At 39.3% G+C, this 25736-nt stretch overlaps 1 protein-coding gene across 3 annotated transcripts in view; it reads right to left on the bottom strand.

The window, feature by feature from the left end:
* LOC126458470 (regulatory-associated protein of mTOR) overlaps window positions 1-25736 on the bottom strand; it is a 336732-nt gene that overhangs the window by 245362 nt on the left and 65634 nt on the right. For all 3 annotated transcript variants that reach the window (XM_050095547.1, XM_050095548.1, XM_050095549.1), the window contains exon 5: window positions 2860-3023. In XM_050095547.1, the coding sequence (XP_049951504.1) occupies window positions 2860-3023 (164 nt within the window). The remainder of the gene's footprint in view (window positions 1-2859; window positions 3024-25736) is intronic.

The following is a 25736-nucleotide window of genomic DNA, read 5'->3' as shown; positions in this document are numbered from 1 at the left end:
TGTGTATTGCTTTATTAAAGGGAAGAGTGCACAGATGGAAAGGTGGCACACACACCACCCACCACCCTGTGACAAACACACACCATTCTGTGACAACATATCCAAGGGAGTCACTCTGATTAAACTCATCCACAAATACGGCTACATAGTGGTGGTGCTCATTTAAAATGTCATAAAATACTATTTTAAAGGAGGGGCAGGAATGACTCCTCTTCTGTATTACACTAAATCTAAAATTAATCTGGACCTCTGTAGTAAGTAGGGTTAAATTGGTCCAACCCTGGATTCTGGTTTGTATTTGGCCTGCACCAAGTGTCTCCAGCTCATGCTTCACATAGACCCCAAATGGTCTTGGTTGCTCATGGAAAATTTGAACAGAAGATGTTCCATAGCTGGATGAGCAACTGTATTATATGACAGTGTAGACCACCATCAGGAGTTGCCGCCTGATGGTGAGCGGTGGTCTCCCATGTCAGTACTGAGACTGGTTATGGAGTTGGTCCTGTTAGCAGCCCTGGGTAGTCTGAGTCCCCTTTGATGGCTAACGTCAATGACTTTCAGATGAAACGACTCACAGATCTGTATACCGTGCACACAGAGTCTAGCAATGATTACAGGGAAGCCCTATAAAGCAGGAACAGGTGTGCCCTGTCTGCTGCCTACGGCCTGTGGCTAAGGCACTTTAAGATATGAAGTGCTTTCTGGGTTCTTGCTTTTGGGTCATTTAGATGTGGTAACCATCACCGTTTTGAATCAAAAAGGTGGTCCAGTAATCTCACTAAGCCTTCAGAACATAAAATGGTGACCCTTATAAGCAAACGAGGTAAACTAAAAATATGAGAATGATTAAAATTATCACAACACACCTAACTGCAGAAAATGTAAAACTCATCTTTGCAACCCACTCATTCAACCTCATCACTGTTAGCTGTAATTGATGAGTCCCTGTTGTAGAATTGAAGTAAACAAGAAAACCGTGAAATCATCCACCAATGAGGAACACTGCACAGGACTCTTTGCCATAGACATTAGGCTGTTTATGGCTAAGGCAAAGAAGGTATCACTTCAAACACTTCCATGCAGAACACCATTCTCCAGCTCAAAACTATTTGACAGCATTCACCAACTCAGTACCTAAAAAAAGTATTTTTACAAGGGCCAAATAAATGTGGGTAGGTGGCCATGAAAGCCCCACTGTTGAGAGTGTCCTAGAATGCTGTGCCTCCAAGTAGTACCACACACCTTGCTGATATAAAAAATATTCATATACAATGCTGCCAACATAGAAAAGCTTGATGGATAGCTGCCTCTAGTAGGGTCAGGTTGTCGACAGGAGACTAAAATCTCATGAATCCACACTGAGAGCAGCTACGAGCTGCACGGTCTCTAATACCCAGATCACATGACAATACACCATTTGCTCCAAAGTCTTTGCTACATAGTTCATTCAGACAACACTCTTGTAACTACTGGGACACTTTTCATCCTTTCCTGATTCGAGGAGAAGTTGCCTCTTGTGGTATCTGGCCACTTGCCTGGCAACACACCACCATGGAATGCACATGCGGCCAGTGGGTTGCCGTGTCCTCGGTATCTTCCGGTGAAACCAGTTACGCATGGCAATCCCAACTCTGGTTGTACACACCGGATGTCAACAGCATCAAATCCCACTGTGTACATGCTGGAGGGCAACAGCAACACAAACATCACTCTGTGCACACACCAGACTCCAGCGGGCGCCATGTGTCGTACCAGTAAAGCCCACCAGCAGTGTGTGCAGCTGACCACGGTGCTGCAAATGTGGCTCTAGAGTTTGTTCACATGCCTCATGACATGCACGGAACTCATTCTCATGGATTACTTAAGATGCAGCACAATGACTAGCCAGCAACAACCACTCTCACTCTGGGCTCAATGCCAGCTGCTGCTCAGTCTTTGGCGCCGTTCTGCTCTCAGAATTGATGTCGATCCAATGCAATGCCACATCCTGACCAACACACTGACCTGCCTGCACTCAACTGAACCAGACACCAAACAAGATACCGACCGGAAAGGTCTTTATTTATTACAAGATTTTGACTCCTGCTGTTATAAAATATCAACAAGCTTTGAGCTTGAAAAGAGGTTCAGTGTCAACATTAAAACTGCAGTGATGAGAAGCCAGCTACTGAGAGAAAGTTGTTGATAGCACAAGTGTAACACTCCCAGCCACCAAAGTCTCAGCACTACGGTGATTAGCACAAGATTGAAGAAGATCACTGCTATCAGCCCTCCAGCTGGTGTCCCCGAAGAATTAGAGAATGTTAAGTTTTATGATACAGTTGGTTTTCAGTTGACATATGTGTGAAAGCTGTATAAACTTGTGATCAAATGAAAGACTCAGAAATTTGTATCGCTCAACCAATGTTAACAATGTATTATTCAATCTTGGAATGCAAAAACATCCAAAAGCTAGAAACAATCTTTATGTGGAAGCCAATGATTGAACACCTCAACTATTCAGTGAGTTTTTACCTTTATTCCTTACATTACAAAGTTGATAAAAGCTTGTGATGAAGAGGAGTGGTGTGGATGGCTTTCCATAAGTTCAAAAGGAAATGCAAGAACAAATGATTGAGAGCCTCTGCATCACCCATGTCAAGACAGATGTACCTTTATCAGCAGAGGTTTTTCTTTTTGTGCTACACATCAGTGACAAAACAAAATGTTAAGGAATTATCAGTTTTCAAATTATCATCATTCATATTTAGTTGTCAAACATGAAGGCTATCTAACCTATTATCTAATGCAGACAGTGCAATCTTGTACACACTCTGTCATACACAAGAGACAAAAAATTAGGAATTTTCTTTTACAAACCATCGAAGAGCAATTTTAATAGGAGTTGTGAGGCAAGATGTGAAGACATCAGCTGGCAGATCTGGATTCATTGGCAATATCTGATTTGCACTGCATGCTGCCAACTGAATGCAGTTTTTGAATGATGGAGGAGTGTTCACTGTTCCATGGCTTTGTGCAGCAACCTGCAGTAAAATCACATACCTTATGTTAATAGCACAAAACACACACACACACACACACACACACACACACACACACACACACTCACTCACTCACTCAAGACTAGCAAAATCTGCTACACATACTTTTTAAAGGTAAAAATTTTAGTTGTACATAACTTAAATAGTATTAAAAAGAGTTATAAAGTTTTAGAGAGGTTGGAGTGGACTTGCTCATAATGTAAGGCAAGATAGCATAAGGCTTATTTGCATTAATATTTGCTAGTATTTATCTAATATATGTATTGTTACAGGTTTTAATTTAAAAAAATATATATATTGCTGTTCAGAAAATAAGACACGAAAAAGGATTACAACACAAACTGCTCATCTGCTGACACTGCAATGACACTATTAGAGTATAAGATATGTAAAGTTTTTATGTGGGCTTTGTAGATGAAGCTGCACTCAAATGAGCATTGGTAAATATAACTCTACCTTACAAGGAAATATGGTATAATTTTATTATTTACAAATACGAGTTGTGAACACTTCTGATTGAAACTAATGTTTATAACAAATACCATAAGGAAAATTTGCTTCACAGACATTCATAATTAGACTGGCATAAGAAGATAAAGTTTAGTCACCACGACATTAATAGCAGCACATATTAAAAGGTATACTAAGCACACCAAGTAGTTAAGATATCATAATATAATGTGGAAGATCTCAAATTCAAACTGCAGTTGGTACTTGAACATTATTTTTAACTATTTTTAATTATTTATGTAAATTTGACCTTTATCACACGCTATATCTGATAAAAGCCAAGTCACGGCACTATAAAAATTTCATGTGAAACTGTAAGTCTCTCAAAAGTACAGTAAAGCATCCAGAAAAGTGATGCATGAATCAAATCTAGATGTTAAGGACTGAGTCTCTTATTCTAGTCTACAAAATAGGAAAAGCGAAGATCAAACATCAGTAGAGAAGAGATCTGTGACTGTACTGCTGGTCATTTTTACCAAGATATTTAGAATGAACTGTTAATCTAAGCACCTGGTTCCCCACTTAGCACTTCATACCTAAGACTATTGCTCTATAACTCTTATAGCAGGAATTGTCTCCTTATGACTGACTTAGACCTGTTATATACTAGAAGCCATATGTGTAAGGTTACAACACATGACAGAAACACAACTAAGACTGTTGAAAAATCATGGTTGCACACAGCTGTATAAGTCAATTTTTTATACAACCAGGAGTTATGAGTGCTCACACAATACACTGGCAGGTTGTCTGTTACTGACTGAAAAATTATGGTTGCACATAGTTGTTTTAATAAATTTATCATACAACCATATGATAAATTTACTAACTGTGTGCAACCATAATTTTTCAACTATTTTTATAAGCTATAAATCTTTGCCTCGCAAAAATAACAACAATAAGATAATCTACAAAATCATCAGATTCACATTTTCATAGATAGCATATGGTACATTTCCCAAGCTCTCCTTCAAAGTGAATACATGAGAATCATTGATATACAAAACTGTGGAAAAATAAGACTTGCTTTAAGTGGATTTCTATATGGCACTTCCCAATGAAGGCTTTACAAGACTGTCAAACATTGTCATTACCCCGCCCTCAAAAATGCAGTTTATTCATCTGCACTGAAAAAGTTAAAAGTAAAATCAAACTGTGGGTAATTATTGCTTTTTCTGCTATGATCTAATGGCCTTTGAAGGCCATTTTGTTTCTGAGAACAAACAATAATACAAAGACAATGAATATTTGTTACTGTCAGTCATTCTACAAAACTAATGCATGCTTACATAAACAAATAGAGGAAATGTGCAAGGCCTAGCTGAACTTTGGAGCCAGGGGGTGGATGGGGACTAGCTAAACTGTGGGGGCAGGGGGTGGACTGGGACTAGCTGAACTCTGAAGGCAGCTAGTGTGTAATGGAACAGTATTAATTTTAGATTCATGTAGTGTGTTGTTAATATTTGAAATGATTTAGTAATGATTATTTAATGTTGATGGTGGGAAGGAAATGTTATCAAACCATAGTAAAAGTAAACTGTTATTAGTAACTGCCCTTTGATTTCAGTGTAATATACTTAATGATTTAAAAAAATTGTATTTGTAAAGTCTGAGCTCTTCCTGTGGATACTATATTTTATTATTTCAAAATGGATAATATTCTGCCAAAGACACAAAGCCACTAGGCCTGTGGATGGTCAAGCTTTCCCTTATTGTTCTGTTTTGTGAATGCCTTTTCTACAAGGGAAAATGTGTAGCAGGCCCCCCCATTGGACAGCATCAAGATGGGTTTGACAGGTGTGACTTGCCATTTCAGTTTTTTGAATGACTTTAATGTGGAACAAAGTAGACCACAGACAAAGTGAACCCTGGGAAGGAGCCCTTGGGCAGTGGTTGAGTGAGGGCATATATTGGTGCACTTATGAAGATATTAAATATTTGGTGTTAACAATGGTACAATTCAAGGGCAAAGGCAATAATTAGCACTTGTGCAATAATAAGTCATCTCACATCAATTATAGTCATGGATGCAAGGCTTTTCCTGGCCAAAATATCACGAGGCAAGGATAATGCTATCTTACTTCATGAATGCCTATCAAAAGCAGCCATCATGGCATTTTTTGTCTCTCTAATTAATAAGAGACGTAAAGAATCTGCTAAAATATTATTTGCACCACATGCTCAAATGAACTGCTTCTGACGAGGAAGCCACAGACAATTTTTATTTCCTTATTCATGTACAGGAAGTTACAAGTGTGAAACTTTCTGGCAGTTTAAAACTATGTGCCAGACCAAGACTCGAACTCGGGACCCATGCCTTTCGCGGGCAAGTGCTTTACCACCTGAGCTACCCAAGCATGACTCACGCCCCGTCCTCACAGCCTTACTTCTGCCAGTACCTCGTGACAGGGTGTGAGTCGTGCTTGGGTAGCTCAGTTGGTAAGGCACTTGCCCGTGAAAGGCAAAGGTCCCGAGTTCGAATCTCGGTTCGGCACACAGTTTTAATCTGCCAGGAAGTTTCATGTCAACACACACTCCGCTGCAGAGTGAAAATCTCATTCTAGTTACAAGTGTGTTAATAAAATCTGTAATAAAAAGTGCTGTTTGTTCAATATTTTGACAGTTAATTATTACAAGCTTACCATCTTATTTCAAGTACCTAGCATTAATTTGCCTAAATTCCATCTTAAAATAACCATTAACTGGGTCAAAAATTAACAACAATGAATGCCACTGAAATTAGTCGGGACACACAACTTTGATGGATTACACTTTTAGAGCACTTTATTAAAGTTCATTTGTTTAAATTCATTTAGCAAAAATCTCAAGACTAAAGTCTCCTGACAAGTACTAACTTCATTTTGTCTTTGCAAAGTTCGTAAAGTAATATTTGAAAAGGAAGTCATTTATGAACTTCTCAGTTTCATTCTGGTATAGGAAACTGTAATTTCATCTCTGGAACTTAAATTCATCATTTCCTCTAAGTTGAGTAAATGTACTTTCAAAATTTGTCCCTTCACAAATTAGCAAACAGAATTCGGATTTTCAGTAGAAACATTCACAAGGTGAGTTGGTATTGGAAACATTAATCATCACAATAATAATTACAGGTAATAATGAAGTGAAATGTATACTTTGTTTCTGGATACGGTGACACGGTACTTTGCACCCTAAATGCTCTGGAAGAAGTAAGATAAACGAATTAATATTCGGACAGGTAGAAAAGCAGTTAACATTAGTGAGAGTATTCAGTTTACTTTAAAACAGTGTTTAAAGCGTTATTACTGTTTTCGGTAGTGAGTCTGAAATTATACTTTATGACAGACAGCCAACATTCCAGCAATACAGGCAACTTAACAAGTGTGACCAGGCACAAATAAAAAAAGGCTATTAGAGAACATTATAAGCACGAATACAATTGAGGATGTAGAGTCTTTATAAATGGACAGGGAATGGACAGCAACTAGCAGAACTTTGGGGGGCAGGATTTGGGTAAGAATTACATGAACTTAGGTGCAGGTATAGATTTAAGTATAGCATATATAATAGAGGGAAACATTCCACGTGGGAAAAATATATATAAAAAACAAAGATTCTGTGACTTATCAAACGAGAAAGGGCATTTACATATGTCTGCCTGTGTCTGTGTCTGTGTCTGTGTGTGTGTGTGTGTGTGTGTGTGTGTGTGTGTGTGTGTGTGTGTGTGTGTGTGTGCGCGCATGTGCGTGTGCGCGAGTGTATACCTGTCCTTTTTTCCCCCCTAAGGTAAGTCTTTCCGCTCCCAGGATTGGAATGACTCCTTACCCTCTCCCGTAAAACCCACATCCTTTCGTCTTTCCCTCTCCTTACCTCTTTCCTGATGAAGCAACCTTCGGTTGCGAATGCTTGAAATTTGTGTGTGTGTGTTTTTTATTGTGTCTGTCCACCAGCGCTTTCTTGTTTGGTAAGTCACAGCATCTTTGTTTTATAGGTATAGATTTAAGTATAGCATAGTATTTTAAGCAGGTATAGATTTAAGTGTCAAGAAGTCATTTCTGAAAGTGTTTGTATGGAGTGTAGCCATGTATGGAAGTGAAACATGGATGATAAATAGTTTCGACAAGAAGAGAATAGAAGCTTTCGAAATGTGGTGCTACAGAAGAATGCTGAAGATTAGATGGGTAGATCACATAACTATTGAGGAGGTACTGAATAGAATTGGAGAGAAGAGAAATTTGTGGCACAACTTGACTAGAAGAAGGAATCAGTTGGTAGGGCATACTGTGAGGCATCAAGGGATCACAAATTTATCATTGGAGGGCAGCGTGGAGGGTAAAAATCGCAGAGGGAGACTAAGAGATGAATACACTAAACAGATTCAGAAGGATGTAGATTACAGTAGGTACTGGGAGACGAAGAACCTTGCACAGGATAGAGTAGCATGGAGAGCTGCATCAAACCAGTCTCAGGACTGAAGACCACAACAACAACAGGTGCAGGTTGGACAGGTACTAGCTGTACTTTGGAGGCAGGAGGTTGGGAGGGACTAGCCAAACTTTGAGCAGAGAGTGGGCAGGGGCTAGCTGAACTTTGGAAGTAGAGTGTGGACAACGACAAGCTGAACTTTGCAGGCAGAGTGTTATCTCATAACAACAATTCTGCAGAGGTTGCACTCATATTTGCTCTTCGGATTTTAACTTATTCAGATATATTTTTTTCGTTTCCTGGTGACAACTTAACGATGCGTTAGCTGTTTTTCCATGTGTGCATCATGTTACAAGTGCAAGATATATAGTGAACAGTAGGGTGCAGTCAGAGGAGGCAACCACTCTGAATGATTTGTCAGTAGCACCATTTATAGTGCTCTTCAGCTCCTGAGCACTGACAAAAACAATACGGATGAATCCACCGGTGAGGTCAACTTAGCTGACAACCGAGAGATGTGTGACATGAAACCACCTACGAAACAGCAACATGGGGAGGAACAACAGCTGCTCATCAAGGCGAATAAATTTGCCCCAGTGAAAGATGGTCCTGAGGCAGCTTCAACAAGCAGTGAGCACATCGATAGTTACAAGCATTACTGAAAATCAACAACATCACCAGCAGAAGGTAGGTAGCATTGCTGAAAATATCTGTGAACAGTACACAGTTAGACTGTGTACATTGAAAGTGTACATAAAGAGAGCATTGGGAGATAACACCCAAAGGCTATAATTATGTTTGGTTTGTGGGGCACTCAACTGTGCGGTTATCGGACCCGTACAAATTCCCAACCTTTGCTCAGTCCAATCTCATGACTTTCATGAATGATGAAGAAATGATGAGGACAGCACAAACACCCAATCATCTTGAGACAGGTGTAAATCCCTGACCCCACCAGGAATCAAACCTGGGACCCCATGCTCAAGAAGCAAGAACGCGACCGCAAGACTATGAGCAGCGGACCCCAAAGGCTATAGGTCACATTGCTCAAATTGCCTATCACACGGTTACCCTAGGGTTATTCCATCGTTACATCTGTTAATACTTTGAAGTATTAACAGGAATATAAAAAACTGATAGACCTGAATATGATCAATACACAGTGAAGGTTCAATGGTGTGAGCTTCGACCTTTGTTAATTTGCCACCAAACAAAGGGACAGGAAGTGTTACAGATGTAACAAAGCCTTCACTTTTCATAGAATTACGCCCACAGTAAACAATGTAATACGAGGGCAGTTCAATAAGTAATGCAACACATTTTTTTTCTCGGCCCATTTTGGTTGAAAAAACCGGAAATTTCTTGTGGAATATTTTCAAACATTCCCGCTTCGTCTCGTATAGTTTCATTGACATCCGACACGTGGCAGCGCTGTACGGAGCTGTTAAAATGGCATCTGTAACGGATGTGCGTTGCAAACAACGGGCAGTGATCGAGTTTCTTTTGGCGGAAAACCAGGGCATCTCAGATATTCATAGGCGCTTGCAGAATGTCTACGGTGATCTGGCAGTGGACAAAAGCACGTTGAGTTGTTAGGCAAAGCGTGTGTCATCATCGCCGCAAGGTCAAGCAAGACTGTCTGATCTCCCGCGTGCGGGCCGGCCGTGCACAGCTGTGACTCCTGCAATGGCGGAGCGTGCGAACACACTCGTTCGAGATGATCGACGGATCACCATCAAACAACTCAGTGCTCAACTTGACATCTCTGTTGGTACTGCTGTCACAATTGTTCACCAGTAGGGATATTCAAAGATTTGTTCCCGCTGGGTCCCTCGTTGTCTAACCGAACACCATAAAGAGCAAAGGAGAACCATCTGTGCGGAATTGCTTGCTCGTCATGTGGCTGAGGGTGACAATTTCTTGTCAAAGATTGTTACAGGCGATGAAACATGGGTTCATCACTTCGAACCTGAAACAAAACGGCAATCAATGGAGTGGCGCCACACCCACTCCCCTACCAAGAAAAAGTTTAAAGCCATACCCTCAGCCGATAAAGTCATGGTTACAGTCTTCTGGGATGCTGAAGGGGTTATTCTGTTCGATGTCCTTCCCCATGGTCAAACGATCAACTCTGAAGTGTATTGTGATACTCTTCAGAAATTGAAGAAACGACTTCAGCGTGTTTGTAGGCACAAAAATCTGAACGAACTTCTCCTTCTTCATGACAACGCAAGACCTCACACAAGTCTTCGCACCCGAGAGGAGCTCACAAAACTTCAGTGGACTGTTCTTCCTCATGCACCCTACAGCCCCGATCTCGCACCGTCGGATTTCCATATGTTTGGCCCAATGAAGGACGCAATCCGTGGGAGGCACTACGCGGATGATGAAGAAGTTATTGATACAGGCCCTCATTTCAAGGTGGCGTAAGGCCGTAGCACTGAATGGAGATTACGTTGAAAAATAGTGTTGTGTAGCTAAAAGATTGGGGAATAACCTGGTGTATTTCAATGCTGAATAAAACAACCCCTGTTTCAGAAAAAAAATGTGTTGCATTACTTATTGAACTGCCCTCGTAGTATGAAATGCTACACTCGGTGCTCTGGGCCACACGACATTAGGAAAAAAAAAATCCTGATGTCTACTTCTCAAGAGGGCATCTGTCCAGTTATAGAGTGTGCCCAGGGTACGTCCAGCAAAGGAAAATTTACCAGTGCATGGCTAAAAGACATAGCACATTGGCAGGCAGCTACACAACTAAATTTTGGAACATATGCAGACTTAGTCACAGGGAACTTGGCACCTTCCCCACCATTTGTATGCTCTCACTCTCATGCAGCTTGTTACCTGATACATCGCACACCATGAAACCACTAAATGAAAAGAACAATTCTTCCACAAGTCAGCTGCTTCAACAGACACCACTTGTTTTACCAATGTTTGCTAAATCTACCAGTGAAAAGCAAGAGGCAATAATGAAGCAAGCAGGTGGAGACAGTATCAGTGCAACTACACAAGAAAGGGTACAATCAGTACCAGATAATATGCACAAAAATTTATGGATGCCAAACAGAGTTCACACAATTCCAGTGGGAAACAATCCATATCCACTGCAGTCCCATATGCTTGAGGAGGGCCCAATTGTTCAGAATGTCTTAAAGCAATTTATAATATAGTAACAAATTTACTAAGACAGTTAATAGGTAGCTCATATGCATGATCAAACAACAGTAACATAAAATATTACAGAAGTGCTACTGAGTCTGAGCATCAACAATGGTGAGATACATTAAGAATATAATGGAATGGAATGCTGATTTAATTTAAAAAAACGAATGCACCCTCTCACATTCTTTATACTCCAAACAGGTATCAGTATGTGTGATACCTGAAACATGGTTGCTGCCAAATGAACCATTTCTGTTTCCTGGGTTTAATGTAACAGAGCTGACAGAGAGAATGAATATGGAAGGAGTGTGTTTCTCATAAAAGGAATCCCACCTAAAAGTCAAGAAGATAACACATGAGAGATACAACTTTCAGTTGCTGCAGCTACTTTTTACAACCTCTGACAAAGTTTGGTGAATAGTCCTGTAACATTAATGTAGATGAACTACAGTTACCTTACTGTCCTTCGAAATAGTCACCTCCCATAACTGTGCACCACCGAGCTCTGCAATACATGTCCTGAAAACTTTGCACAATGTCTTCCTTTGGGATGGTGTTCAAAAGCAGTGTCATGTTTCATTGGATGTCAGGATATCATCAAATCTATTTCCTTTCAAAGTGAGTTTGAGTCAAGGAATGGGAAGAAGTCTGGAGGATTGATATCCAGCGAATATGGTGGATCTTCAAGTTGCACCAACCCCTTTTTTGCCAGGAACTGTTTGATGATATCGATGGTGTGTGGGCGAGCGTTGTCGTGAACAAAAAAACCAGGAACCTGGTTGTGCTTACTGGGGTCGTACCAAGCACAGACATTGCATAAAACAGGTCAAAATTTCAACGTACCGTGCAGCATTCACTGTCGTTCCCTGGGGTAGAAGCATTGTTTTGATGCATTATTTTTCGACTCTGACCTTTTTCCAATGAGGTGATGTCGGAGAACGCCATTCCATGCTTTGCTGTTTCATATCAGAGTCTACCGGAGACACCAGGTTTCATCCTCAGTGACAATACAGTTCAAGAAATTGGGTGTCACACCCACTGTTTCAACGAAAGCCTGTGAAGCCTCTAAACTTGCCTGCTTCTGATTGACAGTCAAGTGATGTGGCACAAGATGACAACATGTTTTCCTCTTCCCAAACTCCTGGGTAAGGATTTGTAGCACAGATTCACGGTTCATCTGCAGTTCATCCACTATCATGCACACAGTTAATCAACCATCATTTGTGATTAATGACCTAACTTTCTTAATGTTTTCATCACTGACAGTGGTCAGTGGTCATCCGCTATGGGGATTGTCAGGAAGGCTTTCCCAACCTCCTGGAAAACGGGCAAACCACTCTTACACACACTTCATGGACAGTGCTTGATCCCCCGAAGCACATTCCAGTATTGCATGCATTTCTTTTGGTGTCTTGCCAAGCTTAAAACAAAACTTTAAATTGATTCTTTGCTCATTCATTGCCCTGTTCTCAGTTCAGAACAAACACACTAAACAAGCACTTGTCCAATAGGTCTAACACAGGAAAACACACAATGCTCAGATGAACTATGATGGGGGCAGGTTGTCAACACCGGCCTCTACGAAGTTGCAGCATTGTGAATCGCATGTTGTCTGATCAACCATTCTGACTTCATTCACCGAACTTTATTGTCAGAGGCTGTATATGAATGGGAATGACATAAATGTAATGTCAGTTTACAGGTCACAAAGGGAGACTGTAACAAAACAACAACTCAATACACTGTTTAATTTGGCAGCACACCCAAGGATAATATTAGATGATTTTAATTCTCATCACCCTGCTTGGGGTTCAGACCAAGGAAATAACATCGGCAAAATGATAGAGGAGATTGCAGACTAGAATAAGTTGATCATTTTAAATGGTGTTTCCCTGATGTGGGTAACTCCACCAAACCAAGGATTCAGTGATTTTGGTGTTAACATGTTTAACATTAGACTTCATACAGGAGGTAGCTGCAGAATCCCTTGGATCTCATCATCTACCACCATTCTCAGATGTCTTACAGGTGTGATTCATGGTGCCATATGGCCAACGTACAAATGGAAAAATTGGAAAGCTTCTGTAACAATCTTAAACAAGGGTTTACCCAGCTTAGCACTTTGGCAACAAATTAAGCATATACATAGAAGCTGGAACAACAACAGAATGACAATTCTTCCATATAAATTAGTGGATGACTTCTTGAAACATTTGGCACCAGACTCTAGTTGAGCAGTGCACTGATGAGGAAGATGAGGAGGAAATCCATTTCCTGACTGACTGCTTTACTGTTGTGAAACTCAATGGTGCCCCATTATTTAGGGGAAGTAATGCCCCAGGGATGGAAAATATACATTATCGCATGCACTCTTCCGTAATACAAAAATGAAGGAACCACCATTGTCATATTTTTAATAATATTTGGAACAAAAAAGTTTGTATCCTTGAATGGAAGATGTCATGAGTAGTAGTGGAAGAACAACACAGTTAACTAACAGATGAAGCAACCTCATACAGGCCCGTAACATTCCTGAGTGCTGTGTTAGTAACCAACATCCACATATGTCTCAGCCCCAACAGATGTGCTTTAACTGACATAAACAGTGCTCATAATAATGTCACCTTCTCAATGCTGGCTGTCAAAGTGTGGAGGCAGAATATTCTCACTAGCTTCGCAAGCAAACTTATCCTCTTACTTTCCCAGTTATCACTGGTAGAAAAAAAAAGGAAATGGCACTGTGGGGCCGAGAATGACAGTTGCAGGGCTACCCCAAGGATCAATTCTCTCTCCTCTGCTTTTAAATATATTAACATTTGAATGACAAAGTAGTTTGCCACAAAATGCAACAATTTTATAGTACACTGATGACCTGTGTATATATTAGCAAGTGACACACAAGATGGATCAAGTGGTGTCTAGTCTACATGTGTACATGGCAAAGAATGTTTCAATATATCACCAAGCAAGTCTTCAGTTCTATTCTTCACCAGGCACAGGATTCCTCCCGCACAGATGCTGAAGCATGGGCCATAAGAAATACCAGTGAAGACAGTAATCAAATACCTCAGACTCCACAACGATCACAAAATATGTCAGTGGAACACACATATTATAGAGGCTGTCACAAACTGTGAAAAGCTCACAATATATTGCGAGCTATCACGGGCGTAAGCTGGGGAGTGGGCTTGTGCATTGGAGTAAGACTGTATTGTGCTGTGGTACATCCATACATAGATTATCATGACACTCTGCTTCCCCACAGATTGACCACATGTCAATTTTTTCTCTTCTGGGGCCCAGCTCCCTGACTTCTGGATTGAGTAACCAACATCAACTAGAGTAACAATGTTTGTGCTGATAGGATGGTTTCACAGAATTGTCACGCCTGTGCAGATACAAAAATACCACAATATAATTCTTCCGTAATTTTATGTTTATTATTAAATGTTAAAGACTTGTAACATAATGATGGCTGTACGAATCCTGTTCAGTAGTAAAGAAAAAAAGCTTTGAAGGTAGTCTTGAAAAGGGATGAGCTGAACTTTGGAGGCGTGAGGTGGACAGGGACTAGCTGAACTCTGGAGGCTGGGGGAGGACAAGGACTAGCTGAACTTTGGAAGCAGCTGGAAGACAGGGATTAACAGAAATTTGGAGGCAGGTGTAACACTGGATCTTGTTGTGATTTAGGGGGAGGCAGAGGGCAGGAAACTGCAGACATCTTGATGCAGGTTAATCACAGATGACACTGAAGCCAGGCTGTTTCTGGGCCCAAGGTTCGTAATACTGAGTGTTCCCACCTTCTGTTGTTGTTGTTGTTGTTATTGTTGTTGTGGTCTTCAATGCAGAGACTGGGTTGATGCAGCTCTCCATGCTACTCTATCCTGTGCAAGCTTTTTCATCTCCAAGTGCCTACTGCAACCTACATCCTTCTGAATCTGCTTAGTGCTTTCATCTCTTGGTCTCCCTCTACGATTTTTACCCTCCACACTGCCCTCCAACACTAAACTGGTGACCCCTTGATGCCTCAGAACATGTCCTATCAACCGATCCCTTCTTCTAGTCAAGTTGTGCCAGAAGGTTCTCTTCTCTCCAATTCTATTCAATGCCTCATCTAATCTTCAGCATTCTTCTGTAGCACCACATTTTGAAAGCTTCTCTTCTCGTCTAAACTACTTATCGTCCATGTTTCACTTCCATTCAGCGTTACACTCCATACAAATACTTTCAGAAAAGACTTCCTCACACTTGAATCTACACTCGATGTTATCAAATTTCTCTTCTTCAGAAGAGCTTTTCATCCCTTTGCCAGTCTACATTTTACATCTTCCCTATTTTGACCATCATCAGTTATTTTGCTCCCCAAATAGCAAAACTCATCTACTACATTAAGTTTTTCATTTCCTACTCTAATTCACACACCATCACCTGCTTTAATTCGATTACATTCCATTATCCTCATTTTGCTTTTGTTGATGTTCATCTCATATCTTCCTTTCAAGACACTGTCCATTCTGTCCATACAGATTGAATAACATCGGGGATAGGGTTCAACCACGCCTCACTCCCTTCCCAACCACTACTTTCCTTTCGTGCCCCTCGACTCTTGTAACTGCCATCTGGTTTCTGAACAAATTGTAAATCGCCTTTCACTCCCTGTATTTCACCCCTGCCACCTTCAGAATTTGAAAGAGAGTATTCCAATCAAAATTGTCAAAAACTTTCTCTAAGTCTACAAATGCTAGAAACGTAGGTTTGCCTTTCCTTAATCTATCTTCTAAGATAAGTCGTAGAGTCAGTATTGCCTCACGTGTTCCAACATTTGTACAGAATCCAAACTGATCTTCCCCGAAGTCGGCTTCCTCCAGTTTTTCCATATGTCTGTAAAGAATTCCTGTTAGTATTTTGCAGCCATGACTTACTATACTGACAGTTTGGTAATTTTCACACCTGTCAACAGCTGCTGTCTTTGGGATTGGAATTATTATATTCTTCTTGAAGTCTGAGGGTATTTCACCTGTCTCATACATCCTGCTCACCAGATTGAAGAGTTTTGTTATGGCTGGCTCTCCCAATGCTATCAGTAGCTCTAAGGGAATGTTGTCTACTCATGGGGCCTTGTTTCAACTTAGGTCTTTCAGTGCTCTGTCAAACTCTTCACGCAGTATCATATCTCCCATTTCATCTTCATCTACATCCTCTTCCATTTTCATAATATTGCACTCAAGTACATAAACCCTCTATATACTCCTTCCACCTTTCTACTTTCCCTTCTTTGCTTACAACTGGTTTTCTGTCTGAGCTCTTGATATTCATACAGGTGGTTCTCTTTTCTCCAAAGGTCTCTTTAATTTTTCTACAGGCAGTATCTATCTTACCCCTAGTGAGATAAGCCTCTACATCCTTACATTTGTCCTCTAGCCATCCCTGCTTAGCCATTTTGCGCTTCCTGTCGATCTCATTTTTGAGACATTTGTACTCCATTTTGCGTGTTTCATTTACTCCATTTTTATATTTTCTCCTTTCATCAATTAAATTCAATATATCTTCTGTTTCCCAAAGATTTCTACTAGCCTTCTTTTTTTTTCCTACTTGATCCTCTGCTGCCTTCACTATTTCACCTCTCAAAGCTACCCATTCTTCTTCAACTGTATTTCTTTCCCCCATTCCTGTCAATTGTTCCCTAATGCTCTCTCTGAAACTATATACAACCTCTGGTTCTCTCAGTTTATCCAGAACCCATCTCCTTAAATTCCCACCTTCTAGCAGTTTCTTCAGTTTTAATCTACAGCTAAAAACCAACAGATTGTGGTCAGAGTCCACATCTGCCCCTGGAAATGTCTTACAATTTAAAACTTGGTTCCTAAATCTCTGTCTTACCATTATGTAATCTATCTGAAACCCTCAAGTGTCTCCAGGCTTCTTCCATGTATATAACCTTCTTTCATGATTCTTAAACCACGAGTTAGCTATGATTTAGTTATGCTCTGTGCAAAATTCTACCAGGCCGCTTCCTCTTTCATTCCTTATCCCCATTCCATATTCACCCACTACTTTTCCTTCTCTTCCTTTTTCTACTATCTAATTCCAGTCCCCCATAACTATTAAATTTTCGTCTCCTTTCACTACCTGAATAATTTCTTTTATCTCATCATACATTTCTTCAATCTCTTTGCCATCTGCGGAGCTAGCTGGCATATAAATTTGTACTATTGTGGTAGGTAAGGGCTTTGTGTCTATCTTGGCTACAATAATGTGTTCACTATGCTGTTTGTAGTAGCTTACCCATGTTTTTATTTTTTTATTCATTAGTAAACCTACTCCTGCATTACCCCTATTTGATTTTGTATTTATAACCCTGTAATCACCTGACCAGAAGTCTTGTTTCTCCTGCCACCGAGCTTCACTAATTCCCACTATATCTAACTTTAACCCATCCAGTTCCCATTTTAAATTTTCTAACCTACCTACCTGATTAAGGGATCTGACATTCCATGATTTGATCCATGAACACCAGTTTTCTTTCTCCTGATAGCGATGTCCTCCTGAGTAGTCCCTGCCCGGAGATCCGAATGGGGGACTATTTTATCTCCAGAATATTTTACCCAAGAGTACACCATCATCATTTAACCATACAGTAAAGCTGCATGCCCTTGGGAAAAGTTACAGCTGTAGTTTCCCCTTGCTTTCAGCCATTCGCAGTGTAATGGATCTGGGAGATGTTATTTTTTACCGGATTTGTCGATATCAAATTGTGAATGTTTTCTTATATTTTTTGTCAGAATTTTTTTATTATAATTTGCCTTATTATATGTTAATTTACTTATATTTTTGAGAGTGAAAGCATATTGATTACTATTAGTAAATGTGTCGAAGAATAGCAAAGAGACTGATTACAAGTGGAAGCTTGTGTGTTGTGTAAAATGTCTTTGACGCTGGAGTCGTCTTTGACTATAGTCAGTCGGCAGTTAACTCTTGGTGTGTGTTGACGGTAGAACAATGTGCAGGTCGCCGTCATAAATAATTTTGAATTATGTTACTATTTTTTTATATAAACTTTAAGAAGAAACTACATTCAAAGAAATGGTATCTGAAGCACCAAAAATGAGGTAAACACATTGAACCAGGTCATTTCTGCAGCCGACAAAGATGCATTGTGGAATCGTACTTCCACTAGACAACTGAAGCCAAGACCAATATCGCCTTGTAAACATCTAACGGAAAAGGTACTGTCACGAAATATGCCAAATTTAAGTAAATAAAAAATAGTGAGCATATTTCAACTTTGTGTCTCCGTCGGGAGACCATATTTCAACTGGGGGCTCAGCCGGGATACCACATTTCAACTGGGGACTGTAGCCGGGATATTGTGTTCACGAGATCTGCAACAGTGCTACGAGGAAGAAAATTTTTGTGTGTTAATACCAGTTTTTTCAGAATGTGTGTTACAGTATTTGTGTTCATCGGGAAGTAAAAGTTTTGGAGAAGTAATGTTTCGGCAAAAAATGTAGTTCACGACAGAAGAAGTAATTTTAAGAATTTTGGTCAACAATCACATGGATGGAAAACGTGGATTTGCAACAGTAGAAGAGTGTTCCAGATAAGTCACGAAACCCTTGTATTTTGTTAAAACAATATTTTTATCTTGTTTTGTATTGTTGTGTATGAATTATTTTTTTCTTCACAATGACTTATGAGATTTTCGAGAGTATTGTGCCTAAAGTAGAAAGTAGTAATTTAATAGACTTCGAAAATCAGGACAGGTCAAATGAAACAGAAAGAACCGATCAATTTTGTTTAAAAAGTTTTCTTGTAAATTTCACGAAAGAAATTAAACAATCAGTTGACGACAATAAGACTTACTGGGATGAAAAAATTGATAACATTTTGTTGCAAGTCCAAGCAGTCAATACCCAAGTGGGTGATCTTTCGAACAGAGTTGGCAGTGTTGAGGAAAAAAATTGAATCTGTGGAAGCAAAAGTAAATGAAATTGATGCTAAATTGAGCGATGAAATTAATACTGTAAAAAATGAGTTACTGGCAGATACGGAAAGAAATTTAATTGATTTTAATGAGATAAAAGGGGAAATTAAAAATTTGGATGAGAACACAAAAGTTTTAGTAAAAAATGTACAACAAGAAACTGACAATCGTTTGGTTACTCTAGAAAAAAAGTAGAGTGCAATGATTTAGAAAACAAAAAATCTGTCAAAGAACTTAGCGAAAAAATTGAAAGGTTTGACACTGAATTTCAAAGTAAAACTCACAATATCAACGCATGCAATCTTGTATCTAATATTCCAGTGAAGCACTTTTCGGTAGATGGACCCTTACATCCCGTTGATTTTATAAAGTATTGCAAGGATTTTTTTTTTTTTTTTTTTTTTTTTTTTTTTTTTTTTTTTTTTTGTTTGTTCCTCACTCGCCAGATGATATGAAAATTAAATTTGTGAAAAAATTCTTGGAAGGGGAAGCTTTGACTTGGGCAAACCAGATTGTAACTTTGGGGATGACCTTTTCAGAATTTGAATCAAAATTTCTGGAAAATTTTTGGGATGATCTTAAACAAACTAGAATCAAAAGTGAATTTTTGAATGGGAGAAACTATAGAGAATCAGATGGGAACATGAAACAATTTTGCAAAAGTGAACTTCGAAAACTTATTCATTTAACAAAACCTTTCGATGACTTGATCAAAATTGATACCTTAAAGAGAAGATTGCCATCATCAATGCAGTTGAGTTTAGTTCATTGTCCTGATAGTAATGTAGAGCAGTTTCTCAATTATATTGAAAAGTTGGATAGGGTAACAACAAGAACACTTAGTGGGTTTACTCAGAAAGGTAATGGTCAAAATTGGGGAAATGACAACTTTCAAAAAAGGGAACAAAACAATTATCATGGTGTCAGTCAAAATTCACGGGGATATAACAATTTTCAAAAGAAGGACCATAATTTTTATCCAAAACAAGAACAACATTTTCGCGGAAATAATCAACAAAATAGAGAACACTTTAGGGATCAAAATCACAGAAATTTTGCTAGATATCAGTACAACAGAAACTACCAACAATCAGGTAATGTTTGGCATAGGAATGGGAACAGAAACGTTGATCAGAGACATTGGCAGAACCACAATCAGCAGTTCAAGCAGGAACAAGTTGAAATTCAGGAAATAAAAAACAAGTAGACGCCCCCTTGAAGGTCCGCAAGGTTGAGGCAGAAGGTGAGCATGACGAAAGGACCAATGTATGTGACTATCATAAACCCAAACATGACAGTTCCAAACCTAAGCTATCACATGAGGTCATTAGTTGTTACTTATTGAAGAAATTTCAAGAGGAAAATAATGATGATATTGATAAAGATACAATTTTCAGTACACAAGAATATACAGTAGATAAAAGTAATTGTGATTCATTTAATTTAACAGAGTTTTACACTTGGGCAGAAAAGAACAACACTTTGTCAGATGATGTAATTTGTAGTAGTTCAGAGACGTGTGTGAATGAAAGAGAGAATGCGTGCTGTGAGAATGAAAATATTGGTGAAAGGGATCTGGTAACTTTAGGAAGGGGAAATTATATTTTGGGGAATAACTTGAATGTGTATGACCTGAATATGTATAATGATAATGATGTTGATGATAAAGTTGATTATGATAGTAATGGTATTGATGATGATGTTGAGGAAAGGTATTTCATTAGTTTAAATAGGGAGTTGGGTATACACATGGTTGAAAATGGATTAAATAGTGAAAATCTTATAGAAATTCCCAGGGATGTTACCAGGATGAATAAGGCTCACAAGCTGGGTGTATGTAATAGTGTGAATTTCGATGTTGTTGGTAAAGAATCTGACTCCACAAATAATGATGACACATGTATAACTTCTAGCCTAAGTGAAACTTTTACAGATACTAATGACACACACACATTTCTTATGAATCTATGGCTGAACAGTGAAACTATTATTTTTGACAAGAACTTTAGAAAGATGCTTATTAATGTATGTGAAACTGTATGTCCTGAGTGGTGGAAAAAGATGAGATATTTTATTTTTGAAAAGCTGAAGGACAAGTACCCCCCCCCCCCCCCCCCCCAACCGTGAACCATGGACCTTGCCGTTGGTGGGGAGGCTTGCGTGCCTCAGCGATACAGATAGCCGTACCGTAGGTGCAACCACAACGGAGGGGTATCTGTTGAGAGGCCAAACAAACGTGTGGTTCCTGAAGAGGGGCAGCAGCCTCTTCAGTAGTTGCAAGGGCAACAGTCTGGATTATTGACTGATCTGGCCTTGTAACAATAACCAAAACGGCCTTGCTGTGCTGGTACTGCGAACGGCTGAAAGCAAGGGGAAACTACAGCCGTAATTTTTCCCGAGGGCATGCAGCTTTACTGTATGATAAAATGATGATGGCGTCCTCTTGGGGAAAATATTCCGGAGGTAAAATAGTCCCCCATTCGGATCTCCGGGCGGGGACTACTCAAGAGGATGTCGTTATCAGGAGAAAGAAAACTGGCGTTCTACGGATCGGAGCGTGGAATGTCAGATCCCTTAATCGGGCAGGTAGGTTAGAAAATTTAAAAAAGGAAATGGATAGGTTGAAGTTAGATATAGTGGGAATTAGTGAAGTTCGGTGGCAGGAGGAACAAGACTTCTGGTCAGGTGACTACAGGGTTATAAACACAAAATCAAATAGGGGTAATGCAGGAGTAGGTTTAATAATGAATAGGAAAATGGGAATGTGGGTAAGCTACTACAAACAGCATAGTGAACACATTATTGTGGCCAAGATAGATACGAAGCCCACACCTACTACAGTAGTACAAGTTTATATGCCAACTAGCTCTGCAGATGACGAAGAAATTGAAGAAATGTATGATGAAATAAAAGAAATTATTCAGATTGTGAAGGGAGACGAAAATTTAATAGTCATGGGTGATTGGAATTTTGCACAGAGCACAACATAATCATAACTAACACTTGGTTTAAGAATCATGAAAGAAGGTTGTATACATGGAAGAACCCTGGAGATACTAAAAGGTATCAGATAGATTATATAATGGTAAGACAGAGATTTAGGAAGCAGGTTTTAAATTGTAAGACATTTCCAGGGGCACATGTGGACTCTGACCACAATCTATTGGTTATGAACTGTCGATTAAAACTGAAGAAACTGCAAAAAGGTGGGAATTTAAGGAGATGGGACCTGGATATACTGACTAAACCAGAGGTTGTACAGAGTTTCAGGGACAGCATAAGGGAACAATTGACAGGAATGGGGGAAAGAAATACAGTAGAAGAAGAATGGGTAACTTTGAGGGACGAAGTAGCGAAGGCAGCAGAGGATCAAGTAGGTAAAAAGACGAGGGCTAGTAGAAATCCTTGGGTAACAGAAGAAATATTGAATTTAATTGATGAAAGGAGAAAATACAAAAATGCAGTAAATGAAGCAGGCAAAAAGGAATACAAACGTCTCAAAAATGAGATCGACAGGAAATGCAAAATCGCTAAGCAGGGATGGCTATAGGACAAATGTAAGGATGTAGAGGCTTATCTCACTAGGGGTAAGATAGATACTGCCTACAGGAAAATTAAAGAGACCTTTGGAGATAAGAGAACGACTTGTATGAATATCAAGAGCTCAGATGGACACCCAGTTCTAAGCAAAGAAGGGAAAGCAGAAAGGTGGAAGGAGTATATAGAGGGTCTATACAAGGGCGATGTACTTGAGGAGAATATTATGGAAATGGAAGAGGATGTAGATGAAGATGAAATGGGAGATATGATACTGTGTGAAGAGTTTGACAGAGCACTGAAAGACCTGAGTCAAAACAATGCCCCGGGAGTAGACAACATTCCATTGGAACTACTGACGGCCTTGGGAGAGCCAGTCCTGACAAAACTCTACCATCTGGTGAGCAAGATGTATGAAACAGGCGAAATACCCTCAGACTTCAAGAAGAATATAATAATTCCAATCCCAAAGAAAGCAGGTGTTGACAGATGTGAAAATTACCGAACTATCAGTTTAATAAGTCACAGCTGCAAAATACTAACACGAATTCTTTACAGACGAATGGAAAAACTAGTAGAAGCCAACCTCGGGGAAGATCAGTTTGGATTCCGCAGAAACACTGGAACACGTGAGGCAATACTGACCTTACGACTTATCTTAGAAGAAAGATTAAGGAAAGGCAAACCTACGTTTCTAGCATTTGTAGACTTAGAGAAAGCTTTTGACAATGTTGACTGGAATACTCTCTTTCAAATTCTGAAGGTGGCAGGGGTAAAATACAGGGAGCGAAAGGCTATTTACAATTTGTACAGAAACCAGATGGCAGTTATAAGAGTCGAGGGACATGAAAGGGAAGCAGTGGTTGGGAAGGGAGTGAGACAGGGTTGTAGCCTCTCCCCGATGTTGTTCAATCTGTATATTGAGCAAGCAGTAAAGGAAACAAAAGAAAAATTCGGAGTAGGTATTAAAATTCATGGAGAAGAAATAAAAACTTTGAGATTCACCGATGACATTGTAATTCTGTCAGAGACAGCAAAGGACTTGGAAGAGCAGTTGAATGGAATGGACAGTGTCTTGAAAGGAGGATATAAGATGAACATCAACAAAAGCAAAACAAGGATAATGGAATGTAGTCTAATTAAGTCGGGTGATTCTGAGGGAATTAGATTAGGAAATGAGGCACTTAAAGTAGTAAAGGAGTTTCGCTATTTGGGGAGCAAAATAACTGATGATGGTCGAAGTAGAGAGGATATAAAATGTAAGCTGGCAATGGCAAGGAAAGCGTTTCTGAAGAAGAGAACTTTGTTAACATCCAGTATTGATTTAAGTGTCAGGAAGTCATTTCTGAAAGTATTCATATGGAGTGTAACCATGTATGGAAGTGAAACATGGACGATAAATAGTTTGGACAAGAAGAGAATAGAAGCTTTCGAAATGTGGTGCTACAGAAGAATGCTGAAGATTAGATGGGTAGATCACATAACTAATGAGGAGGTATTGAATAGAATTGGGGAGAAGAGGAGCTTGTGGTACAACTTGACCAGAAGAAGGGATCGGTTGGCAGGACATGTTCTGAGGCATCAAGGGATCACCAATTTAGTATTGGAGGGCAGTGTGGAGGGTAAAAATCGTATAAGGAGACCAAGAGATGAATACATTAAGCAGATTCAGAAGGATGTAGGTTGCAGTAGGTACTGGGAGATGAAAAAGCTTGCACAGGACAGAGTAGCATGGAGAGCTGCATCAAACCAGTCTCAGGACTGAAGACCACAACAACAACAACAACAACAACAACAACAGCAACAACAACTACTTCAATAGTATACAATGTGATTTGCATGAAAATTCTTGGCTATTTGAGATAATAGAGAGTACTAATGACAATTTTGTATCTTGGGCAAATTTTATAACTGTGACAAATAATACGTGTAATGATATACCATATGATTCTGAGAAGTATAGGTTTAGTGAAATTGAAAGTGATTTATTACATGAAGATACAGGTTCTGAGAAAAGTGATCAATTTTGCAGTCCTTATATAAAAGTTCAAATTGGGTCATGGATTGGTAAATGTTTATTTGATACATGAAGTGAGATCTCGGGAATATCTGAAAGGTTAAGCAAGAAATTTAAAGTGGGGAAAGACTTTGTTGAAATGCCAGTTGTTGGGGTAAAGATAAAAGGTGCTACTGGGAAGAGCAGTAAATTGGTAAAAAGCCAGGCTTTAGTGACATTTTTAGTTGAAGGCAAGTTGTTCACACATGGATGTTTTGTAATTCAGGAATTTAATGAGGATTTTCTTTTGGGTATGAACTGGATAGTAAAAGTAAATACAGCATTTGATTGGGTTGGAAGAAAACTTTTGATAGAGACTAGTGAAAGGAAATACATTCAGACAAATTTTGTAAACACACTTGGTGATCAGAGTAATGGAAATTTTGACAGTATCAATTTACTAAAAGAAAATAGATTGGAGAATATTGAAACTCATAGATTTGATACTGATGAAGTTGAATTTGGGAATTTAGTAAATTTGAAAATTTCAGAAACACAAAATTTATCTGGGGAGCAAAAACAACAGTTAGAAAATCTGCTGTGGGAATACAGTGATGTTTTCAGTGACATACCTGGTAGGGTAAAGGGATATCAGTGTGAGCTTCAGGTAAAACCTCATGAACCATTTTTCATAAAACCATACAGTACTGCAATATCAAAAAGACCTGCTGTTGAGAAAGAGCTGAAAAAGATGGAAGGATGTAATATAATAGAAAGGAGTATCAGTGCATATAATAATCCTCTAGTAGTAGTTTCGAAAAAAGATGGTGGAGTAAGATTGGTTTTGGACTCTAGACACTTAAACAAAATTTTGTTCATACAGACAGACCATCCCGAAAATATTGATGAGTTACTCTATAAATTTACAGATATAAAATATATGTCAAGTTTGGCTCTAACTTCGGGTTTTCGTCAGGTACCACTTTCGGTTAATTCTAGGAAATAATACTGCTTTCTTGTACAATGGTAAGAGTTACCAATATTGTGTTGTGCCATTTGGGTTAAATTCTTCTGTTTCTGAATTTATAAGAGCTTT

Source organism: Schistocerca serialis, chromosome 2, assembly GCF_023864345.2.
Source record: "Schistocerca serialis cubense isolate TAMUIC-IGC-003099 chromosome 2, iqSchSeri2.2, whole genome shotgun sequence".
Taxonomy (NCBI): Eukaryota; Metazoa; Arthropoda; class Insecta; order Orthoptera; family Acrididae; genus Schistocerca; species Schistocerca serialis.
This window is presented reverse-complemented; position numbering and strand designations above follow the sequence as displayed.